Here is a 17,064-nt window from a genome sequence, read left to right as displayed (position 1 = left end):
TCATAACCCCTCCAAAATCAATGATAACCCCTTTTTAGAACCCTATTTTGTTAGTTTTTAGATCTTAGGTCATCGTCTTTGTTCCGAGAGAGTTGTCTAACATTAGTCTTTGCATAAATCCATCTTGAAGAGTTCAATGTTGGTTTTGAGAACTGTCCCCACAATTCAAGTGAGTGAATCTCACATGGATATTGTTATGTGATTGACACTGTTTTAGCATATTATTTCGATGTGAATGAGAAAAAAAAAAATGCAAGGCTTTTATTGCATGAAGTCTATTTTATGAATATATGAACTCTCTTATTTGTGCATATGATGTAATTGTGATTACGAGATAAATTGAAATTCGTGTAAGTATTTAATGTCTTGCACGCATGTAAAGTACAGTGAAGACATGTGCATTCAGTAAACAAAACCTTGTGTCATGGGCTACCATTAAATGAACAATGCTATATGGTCCAGTTTAAGTTATGATTTATCATTAGATCTAAGAGGCCGGCTGATTAACCACGCGCAGCCATACACGCATAGTGGTTATGATATACAGCATTGTTAGCAGTATGGGTAACTAGGTCAAATCCGATCGGACTATGTGATAATGACTGCTAGTTTGTACACATCGAGGCACTTGTGTGTACCCGAGGTTCTTTCGAGAACACGCAAATCCTATCAAGAAGGGGTAAGGGCCTGAATACACCATATAGAGTTGAGCTATGATGGTATTATCAGAATTATCATGTATCCATATATTTATACCATATTCATATTCTCTTACTGATAACAATTGTCTTACACGATGTTACATTTTAATATGGAATAAACCTTTTGTGCAAAATCATGAGTTCACAAATTATGTGACTATCTTCATGTGGTGGACTTACACTTGATGTATTTTCTACCTGTGGAACACAATTGTGTTTCGTAGCTAGCCAGGAACTAGATGGCGATGCTGTAGAGATGATTTGTATTTGTGGAGGATATAGTCAGAATCCTCTTTTGAGGCTTTAGATTTCAAGTGCCTACAGAACATGTGGGAGCATTGTGACGATGATGCTCAATGCGAGTTGGTCAATGTTATTTATCTTATTTATATGGTTAAGACTAACATTGATTATGATGATTGAGACTTTACTTACTTTAGAGTTTCTTTTGATATTGATGTTTTGAGGATATTTAAGATTGTAATGGTTTGACTTAAGTTTAATTATTTTGGAAGATTTAGTTTTTGCTCTGGATAATCATTGAACAATGGATTTATTTAGATGTGTTATCTTAATTTAAGTTGAGAATTATTCTGTTGTGATTGTTAGTTAAATCCCTTGTGACTTATTTACTTAGTGAATGAGTCTTAGGGAGACACTCCAAGTTAACTATAGGTTGGTTAACTTAGCGGGGGTGTTACAGGTTAAGTTAAAGATTTTTTTATAGGCTTACACAGTTATTTAGGGGCTTTGAAAATCCTAAAAATATGATATGGTAAGGATCAATCATTTTTTTTTTTTTTTTTTTTTAATGAACGATCACCTTGGCTAGAAATTGGTTATGGGTTCGGGTCCAAATCTCCATCTCGGAACTTGATTCCTACTAAGAATGGAGAAAGCATGGAAGTGGAATAGGAATTAAGCATGGAGGAATACTATGTTTACAAACAAATTTTACAGAAAAATTTTTACAAACTGATATGACATAACATGATTGGATACAAGATAAGTTCAAATTTTAAAAAACCTAATCATATTATGCCACATTAGTTTATAAAAATTTTTCTGTAAAATTTATTTATAAGTCTAACACTTCTCATTAAGCATGTACTAATTCCTTTGAGCAAATTAAGGCCTCGTTTGGTTCGCAGATTGTCTAGTCCATTGGAATAAGATTAGCTACCACTGGGATTAATTACCACTGGGAATAGATTGGCTAGTCATATTCCATTGTTTGGTTGTAACGCTGAAATAGACTACCTAATCTCATTATTTCATTTGATACAAATAAATTAGGGCTGTTAAGTGAGCGAAGCGTCTCGCGAGCAAGCTCGGGCTCGGCTCGCATAAGCTCGGCTCGTGCTCGACTCGAATATTAAATGAAGCACTTCATGAACACAAATCCTAGCTCGAATATTAAACGAAGCAAGCTCGGCTCGACTCGGCTAAGCTCGTGAACAGCTCGTATAAGCTCGAGTGTGTGTGTGTGTGTATATATATATATAAACTAAGTAATACATAATTAATTATAAATCTCATAATTATTAAAACCTTAAAATTGCATTTATATTTAAGCATTAGAGAATGAAAAATTCTAGACCCTTCATGATCAAAGAGAGAGAGCAATCATTAAAAAGACCTTGATTCAATTAGAACATATCCAAACGAAAGGAAGAAGAATCAAGCAGAAACTATTTAGGGAGATTGCGAAAGGTATAAACTATTGAAGAATCAAACAGACTCAAACACTATCACTACTTGTTTGGTGAGTGAGAGTGAGAGAGTGGGAAATGAGAGTTTAGGTGGAAGATCTGTTGTGACTGATGAGGGGGATTGAGAGAAAAACGTTAAAAAAATATTTTTTTGTAAGTGGCGTTGTCCCAATGCAGTTTGAATGCAACATGTTAACTTGTCCCACATTGTTAAGAAAACATCAATCTTTAAGTTTGCTTATCTATAAAAGGATGCATATCCTCTCTCTTTGAAACCAAATGCCTTGCTGTATTGACTCAGGCTCCATACTCGACTAGTTAGGTTAAGCAAATGCTCATATGCAAACTAACTTCTTAAGCCGAGTACTTGAAGTTAAAAAAACAATTTAAAACAAAAACATTAAATATAAGAGCCAGCTCGCGAGCTGGCTCGGCTCGACTTATTATTAGCTCGAGCTCGATTTTTTTGGCTCGCCCTTAAGCTCGACTCGAGCTCGAGCTCGAGTAAAATTTAAACGAGCCAAGCCTGAACAAGGGAAGCTCGCTCAAGCTCGGCTCGTTTACACCCCAGGATACAATACAATATGTTGATGAATAGAATCGTATTCATCAACATATTAATTTATTATCCAGAACAGAAATAAAACCTAATTATTATCCGAACCTCAACACCCTCCATATCCGCTTCATCTTCTTCTTCCACATCATCATCGAAATTCAAACAAGCCCTAGATCAGAGAAAAACCCTAGATGGACCTCCTGAAGCAGGAACTCCTCAAGAAGCGCCAGTCCCTCGCCGAGAACACCGGTGGCAGGCGAGTCTTCAAGCGCTCCGAGATCGAACAGAAACAGATCCAGAAGCTCCGCGAGCAAGAGAAACTTGAGCTCCAAGCCAAAGCCCACCGCCAATCCACCACCTCCACCACCACAACCGCCTCGAATCCCAACAATTCTACCGCCACCACCAACAACTCTACTGCCGCGTCATCGGCCTCGACATCTACCGCCTCCAAATCCCTCACCGACGAGCAGAACATAGACAATCTCGTCCTTCCCAGACAAGAGGTGATCCGCAGACTCCGATTCCTGAAGCAGCCGATCACGCTCTTCGGGGAGGACGACGAGGCCCGGCTCGACCGGTTGAAGTTCGTGCTCAAGGCTGGGGCGTTCGAGGTTGACAGCGACATGACCGAGGGGCAAACGAACGATTTCCTGCGCGACATAGCGGAGCTGAGGAAGCGGCAGAGATCGGGGATGCTGAGCGAGAGGAAGAGGCACAAGAGCGACGACGGAAAGGTGGAGGACAGGGACGGAGGAGGCGGGGAAGAGGAGTTGAGCGGCGACGGTGGTTCGAGCGGCGCCGATGCGGTGGATAAGGATTCAAAGCGAATGAAGGCGAATTTTGAGGAGTTATGTGAGGAGGATAAGATTTTGGTGTTCTTCAAGAGGCTGTTGAATGAGTGGAACCAGGAATTGGATGAGATGGCCGACTCCGAGAAGCGGACGGCCAAGGGGAAGTCCATGGTCGCCACTTTTAAGCAGTGTGCGCGGTATCTGAATCCACTCTTCAAATTTTGCAGGAAGAAGGTGAGTGCTTTGTTTTTGGTCTTAAATACCTAAATTCATATATAGATCTTTGGATAAATGAAAAAATTATATAACACCAACACACAATTACAATTCTCTCCAGAAGATCAACTTCTGGAAATCAACACAATTACAACCCTCCCACCTACCATTTTTACTTGGTACTAGTTGGGGAATATAGTTTTGTTTGTAGCTATGAATGTGGCTTTTCTAGGATTGTGAATACGCCTACTAAGAATTAGGTTGATAGAACTTGTTTACGACGTATAAATTAGGGTGAGTAAACTATTTGACATTATCGTGACTGATATTTGAGAAGAAAAAATGCTTCTTTGCATTTTGGGGTCCATTTCGCGGCTGAGTTGGCATGCTCTATCTATCATTAATTAAAAAAAAAAGAAAAAGAAAAAAAAAACAACTGATTTTACTGTAGGCGAGATGGACGCCATAATGCAAAGAAGCATTTCTCATTTGAGAATATTGCTGTTGGCCTCTTGCAATTGAATTGAGCAGTGCTTGCCACCTTCTATGTGTAAAACAACCAAGATATCTGTTTTACTTAAGCTCACAATACTACATTTGTGCGAATGAGCCTTGTTATCTTGTTATATTGTAGAGGAAGAAGGTGGATTTAGCCTGCATAAATTCTTTGGAATCGTAAGGTTGTTGGGTTTACGTCAGTGCTGAAGGTTTATTAAGAGCTAATCAGTTTAATATTTTTCTTTGTTTAAGTACAATATGGCCAGTGTGAATCAGCAAAACTAGATATCCCTGCTACTTCTAGAGCAAGCAATATAGTATTCATACATCGATAGAAAAAAATAAATAAATGTTGCTATTGTTTTTGTTTTTCCTCTTCGTTAAAACATGGTGTTAGGTTGTTGGAGATGACATTATCGGCCCTATTGAGAGCCTTGTGATAGAAAGCCTGAAACTTGTAACTGTACTTAACCTGATGAGTTGAAGGATACAAGGCTTTGGAATCAATGCCTTGTTAGGAGAGATATAGGTGGACATCCTCTTCTACAACAGGCCTTTCCTCTTCTAAAAAACCAATGGACTGGATCTCCTCTATGAAGGACTTTTTTCTCTCGTCTACATTTCCAAAGACCTCCTTGTTCAAACGTCTACTTTTTTCTCTCGTCTAAATCGAGCTTCAGTTGTTTAAGTTTATTATTGAAGACATAACAGGGAGTACCAAAACACTGGTACGAGTCCTACTACTATTTCACCAAGTCTACAAAACCTTTTAACTTTCAGCCATATGTTCTTAAATTTAAAATAGCATGATCCTTTAACCATACCTCCACTATCGAGCAGAAAATAGAAAATGGTCTAAAATGGTATGACAAGAGACGAGGAAGACGACACTGAATCAAGTTTGGGAAACGCTGTTCCCAATCTGGAGAAACTAGAAATTTGTCAATCCTGGACATAGAAAGCTATTAGAGTCATAGTTTTATTGAGCAAGACATCGCCATATTAATCACTGGCGTTGGATGTCTGGATGTTGATTGGCTTGGCAAATGAGGGCATCATGCACCAACGTGGACTTCTCAATGAAAGGGATTCCCTCCTCCTAACCTCCTTTTTCAGATCCTTGTTATATATATATATATATACTGTTGATTACTATTTACTGCTGCTCCCTTTGTATAAAGAACAGTGCATTGACTCGTGGTAATTCTGTTTATAGGTTCTTCCTGATGATATTCGCCAAGCATTGCTATTGGTGGTTGAATGCTGCATGAGGCGAGACTACTTGGCTGCAATGGACCATTATATTAGGATGGCCATTGGAAATGCCCCCTGGCCTATTGGTGTTACTATGGTTGGTATCCACGAACGTTCAGCCCGGGAGAAGATCTACACCAATAGTGTGGCTCACATTATGAACGATGAGACTACTCGGAAGTACTTGCAATCAGTGAAGAGATTAATGACCTTTTGCCAACGACGCTACCCAACAATGCCATCCAAAGCTGTTGAGTTCAACAGCCTGGCAAATGGTAGTGACTTACAATCTCTGCTAGCAGAAGAGAGGTTTTCTGGGGGTAATGAAGCCTCTGAGGAAAGGCTTAGGATAATGCCTGCTTCAAAGGATAGCTAGCTATTATGTAAATGGTAACTCCACTCTCTGACATTTGGATGTTAGATTGATTTTCTATCCATGCAAAAATGTTGTGTTGAAATTTTACTTCAAGTCCGACTACTTTGTATTTCTAGTTGGTTCAATTTTTTGTATACTCAAGAGTAACGTTATTTAGTAGACAACTGTATGACTGTCATATAACTTCTTTTTTGACATGTCCTATAACTTGATGTGACAATGAAAATCAATAATTATATAAAAAAATAATAATAATAATAGGGGTTTATTCTTATTATCACGTCATCTCAGTTGTATGGCAGTTGTATAACAATTTACAAAATAGCATTACTTATTTATTTTTCTTCGGGAAAAGGCAGTTACAAACATTTCATTATTTCCTTAAAATTGGCTTTTTCTCTAAAAATTTGAGAAAACTCACAAAAATGGCAATTCAACAAGTTCTCACGCTATTTCAAATTTATTTTTTTGTCAACAAAGCTTTCCAAATATAAAGAGCAAAAACGTGAAAGTTATTTAGTTTTTTAAGCTTCTATATTCATTTTCCTTTCTCTCTTTTATCTATCTACCAAGAACAAAGCAAGAGCAAAGGAAGATTAAAAAAGAAAAATTTAACTAAAGTAGAGAAAGATGTTGAGAGTTTGATGTTTAATTCATTTTAAAAGTGGCTCTTCAAATTAGATAAAATAAAAGAATTTTTCTTTTCAAATTTAACTTTTGTTTGGAGAGCTCAATAAAAATGCTTTTATAAGATTTTGTATGGAGTTACTTGACTCTTGAGATTTCCAGAATATAACTCTTACATGTTTAAAAAGGGAAACAACAAATTAATCAATATAAATGCTCTTATGGGACTTCGTATGGAGTTCCTTGACTCTTGAGATTTCCAGAATATAACGCTATTCTGTTTATTTTGACGTAAAATGTTTTCAGCAGAAAACGTTAACTTGAAAAATGATTTCCTTGAAAACATTTTTTTAGGTGGTTAGCGTATATATACTAGTGCTTTTCTTAAAAACGTACAATATGTTAGCTAACTGAACATGCGGTTTTTTCTATTCTTTCTTTAAGTTTATGCTCTCTTCATTATAGCTTGTGTAATTTTATATGTGGTATTCATTTAAATTCTAACTGTTCCTTAAGTTTAAGTTTATGAATTATAAGGTTTACCAGAGCAGTTAAATGTGATTATTTTTTGAATCAATAAAAATTCAATTTATTCACTTAAATGGAAAAATCTAGAGCTGGAAAAGCTCTAAAAAGAAAGAGCAAATTACTCGAAGGTAACAACATAAAAAATGGTGTTGGGAATCTCTTCTATCCATATCCTCTCACCTATCTCCCTAATTGCGGCCTTTGCTAATCCATGAGCAGCCCCATTTGCCATCCGTTTTACATGTCCAATCTCCCATCTTCTAAAAGCTTTCAAGACTTCAAGAGTATCTCCCATGATATGACATCAACAACCTGCTTGGAATCTCCTTTAAGGATAATGTCAAAAAACATCAAGATTCCTACTGAATTCTGCTGTACCAAGGGCCCCCAAAGCTTCACCAATGATTAGGTCTTGTAAGGTCTCCAACGTTCTTTTCTTTAAAACATTTTTATTAAAACACTTTCTTCTTTAAACTCATATCAAAACATATTTATCTCATATCATTATTTAAATCGAGATACAATTTATTCTTCTTTAGAATATATATATTAGGGTTGCGCAGGCTTCGTGATCTTGACAGCGACTATGATCGCAGACCTACCGGTCCACGAATTAACTTTTTGGTGCACTTAGCGCGATTGTTGATGGGAGTTTTTAACAAAGCCTCCTTCAATGGTTGCGCTTCTATCTCGGCGTCGGTACTAAGTTCTATTTTATCTTAATTCTCTTGTGGCCAAAATAATCTTCTCCACATGTGTCACCATCTTATAAACTTCTCTCATTGCTTTGACTTCTCTTTATGTATCTTAGAGAAGTGTGTATGATGGTTTTTTTTTTTTTTTTCATCTTCTTCTTCTCATATTCATCACCTTAAAAAATAATAATAATAATAATAATAATAAAATAGAGCTTTTCCAATCCAAGAATAGTACTTTACTATATTTAGAAAGTATTTTCATGGTGAGGAACTTTCTAGAACAAATATATATGTTATGAATGATACAATTTTCCATAACTAACTTTTCATTTCGAGAGCTCTTTAAAAACATTTCATGCAGGCAAAGCAGGGTCAGCTGAATCATTAGGCAAATTAGGCAGCCGCTTAGGACCCCAATTTAATAAGGCCCATAATTAATAAATATTAATAAAAAAATTCCATAAAAAAAATAATAAATTAAAGCCCTTATCACCCTCAATATTCTTTAAATAAGGCCCAATCATGGTAAATAAGTAATTTAAAAAAGACCCCAATTTAGTAAGGCTCCACAATTAATGAATCCTAATAAAACAATTTTCATAAAAAAATTAAAAAAAATTAAAATTAAAATTAAAAATTAAAAAATTAAAGACCTAATTGCCGTCAATATATATGCTTAAATTAAGCCTCCAACTTAATTTCAAAAAGGCATTAGTATCATTTGATTCACATTCCGAAATAAAAAAAGGCTTAAAAATTGATATCAATAAATAAGAGAATAAAAAAATAATAAAGATATTCTTAAATAAAATGCAATCTTAAAGTTCCATTCTTCAAGGTTGTAGGTAAATATTATTTTTTGGCCTTGTGAAATGACAATACTTGTTACAATTACTTTTGCATAAAGAAGTTTTTCAAAATTAAAATTGATAAAATTCTACCTATATCAATAATGTCACAAGAGAGATTCAATGGATTAGCCATATTATCGATTGAAAAAAGAATGTTAGAAAATCTTGAATATAAAAACTTAATCGGTAATTTTGCACCCCAAAAAGCGAGAAGAATGATATTTAAATAAAAATATAATTAATATTAAAATAAATATTATTTAATTAATATTTAAATATAAGGAAAATGCCATTGCAAGAATATAAACCAGTTTAATAAAATGACATGTGTCTCTTAGCATGTGAGAAGCACAATTTTTTTTAATAGCATATACTTCTTACATATGTTTTTAATAACATTAATAAGAAAACATGTGTTTCTCTCATGTTTTAGAAATACATAAGGCTATGGTAGAGAATGAAGGCTAGGGCTCGTGTTTTGTGTTCAATTTTGTCTCCAAGGTTTGTAAGGAAATTTGGAAAGATTATTTATTTATTTATTTTTTGCATGCTTATGTGGCTCATCTAAGGGCTAAGATTTCCCTCCCTTTTCAAAATCGCTATAGTTAATTTGTTATGAATTTGGTAGAATCCATTAATTTGCTATTTAGCATTACTGTCGGATTATTAGCAACTACTAAATAGCAGCCACGTGTCGCCGCTATTTGTAAATAGTGGCCACTTTTTGCTCATTAGCGGCGACTTTGGGTCGCTGCTAATAAGCCTAGTTTTTGTAGTGACATTGGTGTAAACTTGACGGTATCAATGGATTTGAGGGCCTTTCTTTTCTCTCTTTTGGTCGTGAACTCCCATAGTCCCATTCAAAACAAACCTCTCTCTTCTTCTTGGGGACCCAAAACGACTCTAAGCATTCTTTGATTGTGGTCCAACACGGAAAAACTTGCACTAAGGTCCTCAAATCCGTTGATGCCGTCAAGTTTACACCAATGGAAATTTGACCCTTTGTTTCTAACTACAGAGTAAGTCCAAGACTCTCTTGACAGGTTTGTTTTAGGGTTTAGTATTATTTTCATCCTTTTAGAAGTTATTATTGGATGTATTTGTTTTTTTTTACCTAAGATTCAGTTTTTGCGTTAAAGTATTTAACTTTTATTAATTTTTTCGTTGAAAGTATGGATCTCAATGTGTAGGTGAATAATAGTGAATTTTTGTTTGAACATGCATACAATGAATAAGACCCGTGTGTGTATATATATATATATATATATATAAAAGTTCTATGAAAGATTCAGATCTTGCAATGGATTTGTTCTAGCATTTGATAACAAGACTTAAAGATTCTTATACATTTTAAATTATTTTTGAATGGTTATGTGGGGGAGACGAACAAGAACAATAATCAAAATGTGGTTAGTGATTATACGTCAAAGCTTGGCATTGAGTTTGATTCTAAACAAGAGGCATACAACTTTTATAATGAGTATGAATGAAATTGTGGATTTAGTATTCGTAAATATTGGTGTAATAAAAGATAGGTAGACAGCGTGGTAACTTCAAGACAATTTGTATGTTGTAAATAAGGATTTCAAGATGAATGGGAGAGAGATGGTCAAAAAACATATGAGCGAGTTGAAACAATGACAGGTTGCCAAGCACATATGAAAATTCGACTCGGTAAGAAAAACGAGAAGTATTATATACATAGTTTTGAGCTCAGTCATAATCATGCTCTTCATGTTTCACAATGTGCTCACATAATGCCATCACAAAGCAGAATCTTACAAGCACGAGCATTGAAAATCAATTTGGTTGATGAGAATGGTATAAAATTGAAGGATTCGTATGAGTTTATGGGTAGGCAAGCTGATGGAAGAGATGTTCTTGGTTCCACCAATTCCCTGGCATTTATCTTCTCTGTTACGCTCAATTCTTTAAAAATGCTATTTACAAAAATTATCGTAACTCAGATTTCACCCAAAAAATATAAAAAATAAAAAAAAAAAACTCAAGAGACAAATACAAAAAGAAAAAATCAAAGGTTAAATAAAATATAAAAAAATTATTGAATTTTGTTATGATCTTGCTTGGTGTAACCAAGAACATCTCTTCCATCGGCTGGCCTACCCTTATACGAATCCTTCAATTTTATGCCACTATTATCAGCCACATTGATTTATAATCCTTGTGCATGTGAGATTCTCCTTTGTGATGGCATCATGTGAGCACATTGTGAAACATAAAGAGCATAATTATGACTAAGCTAAAGACTATGTATATAATATTTTTCATTTTTCTTACCAAGTCGAATTTTCATATGTGCTTAGCAATCTATCCTTGTTTTAGCTCGCTCATATGTTTTTTGTCCATTTACTCTCATTCATCTCGAAATCCCTGTTTACAACATAGAAATTGTCTTGAAGTCACCACGTCGTCTACCTGTCTTTTATTACACAAATCTTTACGAATACTAAATCCACAATTTCGTCCATACTCATTATAAAAGTTGTATGCCTTTTGTTCATAATCAAACTCAATGTCAAACTTTGGCGTATAATTAGTAACCACATTATGATCATTTTCGTCTCCCCCATATAACTATTCAAAAAATAATTTAAAATGTGTAAGAATGTTTAAGTCTTGTTATTAAATGCTAGAACAAATTCATTGCAAAATATGAATCTTTCGTAGAACTTATATATATATATATAAAAGTCTTATTCATTGTATATGAATGTTCAAACAAAAATTCATTAGCATCTGTCACCACTATTATTCACTGGCACATTGAGATCCATACTTTCACCAAAAAAATCAATAAAAATTGAATCTTTTCACGCAAAAACTGAATTTTAGGTATATATATAATAACTTCTAAAAGGATGAAAATAATACTAAACCTTAAAACAAACCTGTCTGGAGAGTCTTGGACTTACTCTGTAGTTGGAAATAGAGGGTCAGATTCCCATTAGTGCAAACTTGACGACATCCGAGGATTTGAGGGCCTTAGTTCAAGTATGCTTTGGAGTCGTATTGGGTCCCAAAGAAGAAGAGAGAGGGTTGGTTTGGATGGGAGTTCACGGCCAAAAGAGAGAGAAGAAAAAAAAAGAAAAAGGAAGAGAGTTAATGGATGGAATACGGTTATTTATTTATTTTATTTTATTTAATTCACGTTTTTTCTTCTAAGAAGAAATCCCAGCCGGCGCAGGAAAGCCAAATCCACAAAAGAATTGAAGTTAAATTAATAAAATAACGAGCTTTCCATATCAAACTAATTTTCAAAATTTAAACTTCTAGAGAGCTATGAGTGGCCAGGGTTATTAGTTTAGGATTTTTGTTTTTGTTTTATGTTTTTTTTACCATAATTTCGAAAGCCAACTTCGTAGGAAAAATTCCTATTATAGAATTAGGCGAAGGGTTAAATACTATTTTGCCCCCATGTAATTTAATAACTTTATTTTTTGTCTCATAGGTTTTAGTTTTTATCACATGTAGTACCTCGGTTATTCATAAAGACGGAGATGGTATTTTCGTCCAAAATTTGACAGAAATCCACATCAGCGCCCCTAAAAACTCTACACGTGTCCATATACCTAATTAAAAATAAAAAAAAAGGGAAACTTCACTAAGCCCTCTTGAACTTCCGGCCGATTTTGCAAACCCTCCTGAACTTTCAAATATCTCATTTTGGACCCTTCTGTTAGTTTTCAACGTTAAATGCCCATTATACCCCTACCCAGCCCACTTGAAATTCTAAAAATGCCCAAAACTACAGCACCCACCCCAATCCAAAACGACACCGTTTTGGGCATTAAAATTATATATATATTTTTCTTTTTCTTTTTTTTTTAAAAAAAAAGAAAGTGAAAAATATTAAAAAACTAAAAAAAAAAGAAAAAAAAGCCCAAAACGGTGTCGTTTTGGGCATTAAAATTGTTTTTTTTTTCTTATAAAAAAAAAAAAAAAAAAAAAAAAAAAAAAAGTGGAGAAAGAGATCGGGGTGGCTAGAGCCACCCCTTGGCCAAAATGGGGTTGACCACCCCCATGACCAAGGGGGTGGTCCGGCCACCTCCAAAAGCCCCAAACCTTTTTTTTCTTGTTTGGGGCTTTTGGGGGTGGCCGGACCACCCCCAAGGGCCTGAGGGTGGTTTTGGCCACCCCATACGGTCGGTATGAAGAGAATCTTAGTCCTGTTGAGCATGGAGGGAAGCATAGCTTATATAACTCAACGTTGTTCCAATCGCCACGACCTATATTTCATATTTGGCTTTCGTAGAATACGGTGCTGGCAAGTCAAACATATGATCATTTTGCGCTCGGATCTGAATTAGAAAAATGACAAAAACTCCCCCTTAGTAGGGGTGTCAACCCGGTCCGATTTCCCGGTTTTTGGCCAAAACCGGAACCGGAGTACCCCGGTTCTCAATTTTGAGAAACCGGGACCCCGGTTAACCGGGGTCCCGGTTACTGCCGGTTCTGGTATTACTCGGTCCGGTAACCGGTTTTTTTAAAAAATTGATTTTTGGGCTTATTTTAGGTATTGGGCCTAAAATAAGCTAATTTTTTTTTTATAGGTTGGCCCATTTTTTAAAAAATCTATTAGTTTCTTTGTCTAAATTAAAAGGACTTTGTTAATAATTAAAAAATAAACCTTAAAAAGTCCAAAAATCCTAAAAAATCATTGTTTTTGCCTATTTGGGCCTTAGAAATAAAAATTTAATTTTTTAAAATACCCTAAACCTAAACCTAAGTGTAAAAAATATTAATATATATATATATATAAATATAATAATATATAAATATTATTAAATAAAATAGAAACCCGGTTCCGGTATTTCCGGTAAAAACCGGGTGCCAAAAACCGGTACCGAAACCGGGGTACCCGGTTTTTAGATTTTTCAAACCGGAACCGGAACCGGTTTCCCGGTTTTCCGGTTCCGGTTCCGGTTCCCCGGTATTTTTTGACACCCCTACCCCTTAGCAAGTCAATCCCTGCCCATGGGTACCCGGGGGTCATTCCTTAGAAATAGAGGCAGAACTAACATTTAGAATTTGGAGAAATAAATAAATAAATAAATTTGAGGATAAAATTTTAATTTTTTTAATTTTTTGGAGAAAACATGGTGAAGCCCCCAAGGCACCATGTAACTCCACCACTGCTTAGGGAGTACTGCTACTGCTGGGATTGGCCAGCGAGGGGATTCCCTAAGGTTTGGTATTAACGGCCTATAGTAAATTTACTTCATTCTCAATGAACTCTATTCTTTTTTTTTTTTTTTTTTTACATGTGCGGAGGGGGAAGATGAATCAAACTAGTGATCTACGCTTCATTAGGCGTGGTCTCAGCCGATTGAGCTACCTCTTAGAGTTAAAATTTTAGCCAAATTTTAACTCTATTCTCTAGTTAAAATTTGGCTAAAACACCATTTTTTTTTAAAAAAAATTTATCTACCAGTTATGCAAAAGTACAAAATAATAATTTCTAAATTTTACTCTATTCTACTTAAATATAATTTTTATTCATTTTTTATTCTCAAAAGCACATCTACAAAGTTACAAACCCATAAAAGTGAGGGAGAGAGAAAGTGTGAGGGAAAATATAAAAACATAAAGGGGTAACTCACTTTAGATTTCTGAATTATTACGCAATATGACAAGCTCCCGAACTTCAAAACCTCTTAATTTGAACCCCCTGAACTTTTAATTGCAATCAATTTACTCATCTCCGTCAATTTTTGCCGTTAAAACCCCTAAAAAGATAAAATTACCCTTTAAATTTCTTTTTATTAAAAAAAATTGAAAAAATTAAAAAAAAAAAAAAAAAAGGTCACAAGGTGGACCAACCGTGGATCACCTTGTGATTTTTTTTTTATAATGTATATATATTTTATTCTTTATTTGAAATTTTATAAAAAAGTTATGGTTATAAACGTCATTGTTTCACTTTTAACGTTTAAAATCTGACGGATAGGTTCAATTTTTTTTTTTTACATGTCCACACAAGAGGGGGGAGGGGGATTCGAACTAGTAACCACCGCTTCATTAGGTGTGGTCCTAGCCGATTGAGCTACCTCTTGGGGACACGGATAGGTTCAAATTGACTGCAATTGAAAGTTTATGGGTTCAAATTGAGAGGTTTTGAAGTTCAGGAGACTTGTCAAATCGCGTGGTAATTCAAGCGTGTAAAGTGAAGTTACCTCAAACATAAAAAATGGAGTAGAGAAAAAATTTTGTTCTCCAAATGTGGGGAGAGGTTTGACAAACCTTAAAATTGACGGAGATAATAGACTGCTTGATAAAGCTTGCTTTTTCGTAGAATTTAACCAAATTTTAGTTAAAAGTGAATTTTAAAAAGCTCAGTGAAGATGCTCTTTGAGTATTCCCAATGGAAGAGCCAAATTTTTATGCAAAATGACTCTTCAAAACTCACTTTATCTACTTTAGCTAATGAATTTTTAAATGCATTCTACATCCGATTAGCTATGTTTTTATTTATATCCTTTAAATATTTTTTTTAATAAGGATTGTATTTTTCCTAAATATCATATTTTTCAACTTTTAGGCAAAAAAGAGATGTGGTGAGGGAAATAGTATGAGAAAATTTTGGAAAAAGAGAGATGTGGAAGAGAAACAGCAGGAGAAAGTTTTGGGAAAAGAGAAAACATGTGAGAAAAATAATAAAAAAATAAAATGGCTCTTGAGAAAAGTGTCGCTATATGTAACATTTTTTTTTTTTGGGCTAGTCTAATAAAATATCAATTTTGCATTTTTTTTTTGGCTAATCTAATGTGAGGTTATTTTACAAATATGATTAGCCATTTTAGATAAATGTACAATTTAACTTGCTCTTAGAGCATTCCCAATGGAGGAGCCAAATTTTTATGCAAAATAGCTCCTCAAAACTCACTTTTATCTAGTTTAGCTAATGAATTTTTAAATGCATCCACATCCGATTAGCTATATTTTTATCTATATCATTTAAATATTATTAAAAGTGAGAAAATTTTTGGAAAAAAGAAAACATGTGATGAGAGAAAAAATGAGAAAAGTTTTGGGAAAAAAAGAACATGGAGAAAAAAAAAAAGTAGGAAAAGATTTGGAAAAAAGAGAAAATAGGTGAGAGAAACAATAAAAAAATAAAATAGCTCACTTAAAAAATGCTACTACATTTAACTTTTTTTTTAGCTCTTCCCATCAAATATCTATTTTACATTTTTTTTTAGCTAATTCAATGTAGGGTTTTTAAAACATTTGAAGAGCCATTTTAGATAAAAGTAATATTTTACATATTTTTATGTAAAATAGCTCTTCAAAATTCACTTTTATCTAGTTTAGCTAAGCTATTTTTAAGTGTCTCCACATCCGATTAACTATATTTCTAAAAAAAAGGTGAGAAAAGATTTGGGAAAAAGATAAAGCAGGAGAGAGAAACACTAAAAAATAAAATGGCTCCCTTAAAAAGTGCTGCTACATTTAACTTTTTTTTTAGCTCTTCTAATCAAATATCTATTTTACATATATTTTTGGCTCATCCAATGTAGGAGGTTTTTTGAACATTTGAAGAGCTATTCTAGATAAAAGTAACATTTGGCTCTTCCATTGGGAATGCTCTTAGTGATTTATTGTACATTTTGTCCTAAAAACTATTTTAAGAAAGAAAAAAAAAAAAATTAGTATGACTGCCAGAGGGTAGGGGTGTCAAAAATAATCGGAAAACCGGGAAACCGGAAACCGGGGACCGGTTCCGGTTCCGATTGCCAAAAAAAAAAAAAAACCAGGACCCCGGTTCCAGTCCCGGTTTTTGGCACCCGGTAAAAACCGGGAAAACCGGAACCGGGTCTTATTTTATTAAATAATATTTATATATTATTATATTATATATATTAATATTTTTTAATTCTTTTAGTCTTTTACGTAGCGTTTAGGACCTTAGTCAATTAGGTTTCTCACTTTTCCGGTTTTGAAGGTTTTAAAATGATTTTTATGGTATTTTAAAAAATTTGAATTTTTATTTCTAAGGCTCATATAGGCAAAAACATTGATTTTTATTTTTATTTTTATTTTATGATTTTTAGGCTTTTTTTAGGTTTATTTTTTAATTATTTGGAACAATCACAATAAAGCCTCTTTAATTTAGACAAAAAGATTAATAACTTTTTTTTTTTTAAATGAGCTAACTTATGAAAAAAATAATTGGCTTATTTTAGGCCCAATACCTAAAATAAGCTCAAAACACTAATTTTTTTTCAAAAA

General features: G+C 34.1%; 1 protein-coding gene across 1 annotated transcript; it reads left to right on the top strand.

Moving 5' to 3' along the window:
* Positions 1 to 3,039: 3,039 nt before the first annotated feature.
* Positions 3,040 to 6,244, top strand: LOC132172233 (splicing factor Prp18 family protein). Its single transcript, XM_059583695.2, has 2 exons — positions 3,040 to 4,000; positions 5,697 to 6,244. Exons 1-2 carry the CDS (start codon positions 3,164 to 3,166, stop codon positions 6,108 to 6,110), a joined length of 1,251 nt encoding a protein of 416 aa, XP_059439678.2. The 5' UTR covers positions 3,040 to 3,163; the 3' UTR covers positions 6,111 to 6,244.
* Positions 6,245 to 17,064: the final 10,820 nt, after the last annotated feature.

This window comes from Corylus avellana, chromosome 1 (genome assembly GCF_965113065.1).
Source record: "Corylus avellana chromosome 1, dhCorAvel1.hap1.2, whole genome shotgun sequence".
Classification (NCBI taxonomy): domain Eukaryota; kingdom Viridiplantae; phylum Streptophyta; class Magnoliopsida; order Fagales; family Betulaceae; genus Corylus; species Corylus avellana.
This window is presented reverse-complemented; position numbering and strand designations above follow the sequence as displayed.

Bases quoted from the DNA above. Each gene is read 5' to 3' on its own strand.
- LOC132172233 (XM_059583695.2), top strand. From the start codon at position 3,164: ATGGACCTCCTGAAGCAGGAACTCCTCAAGAAGCGCCAGTCCCTCGCC. The intron at 4,001-5,696 runs GTGAGTGCTTTG...TTCTGTTTATAG, and splicing joins TCAAATTTTGCAGGAAGAAG to GTTCTTCCTGATGATATTCG.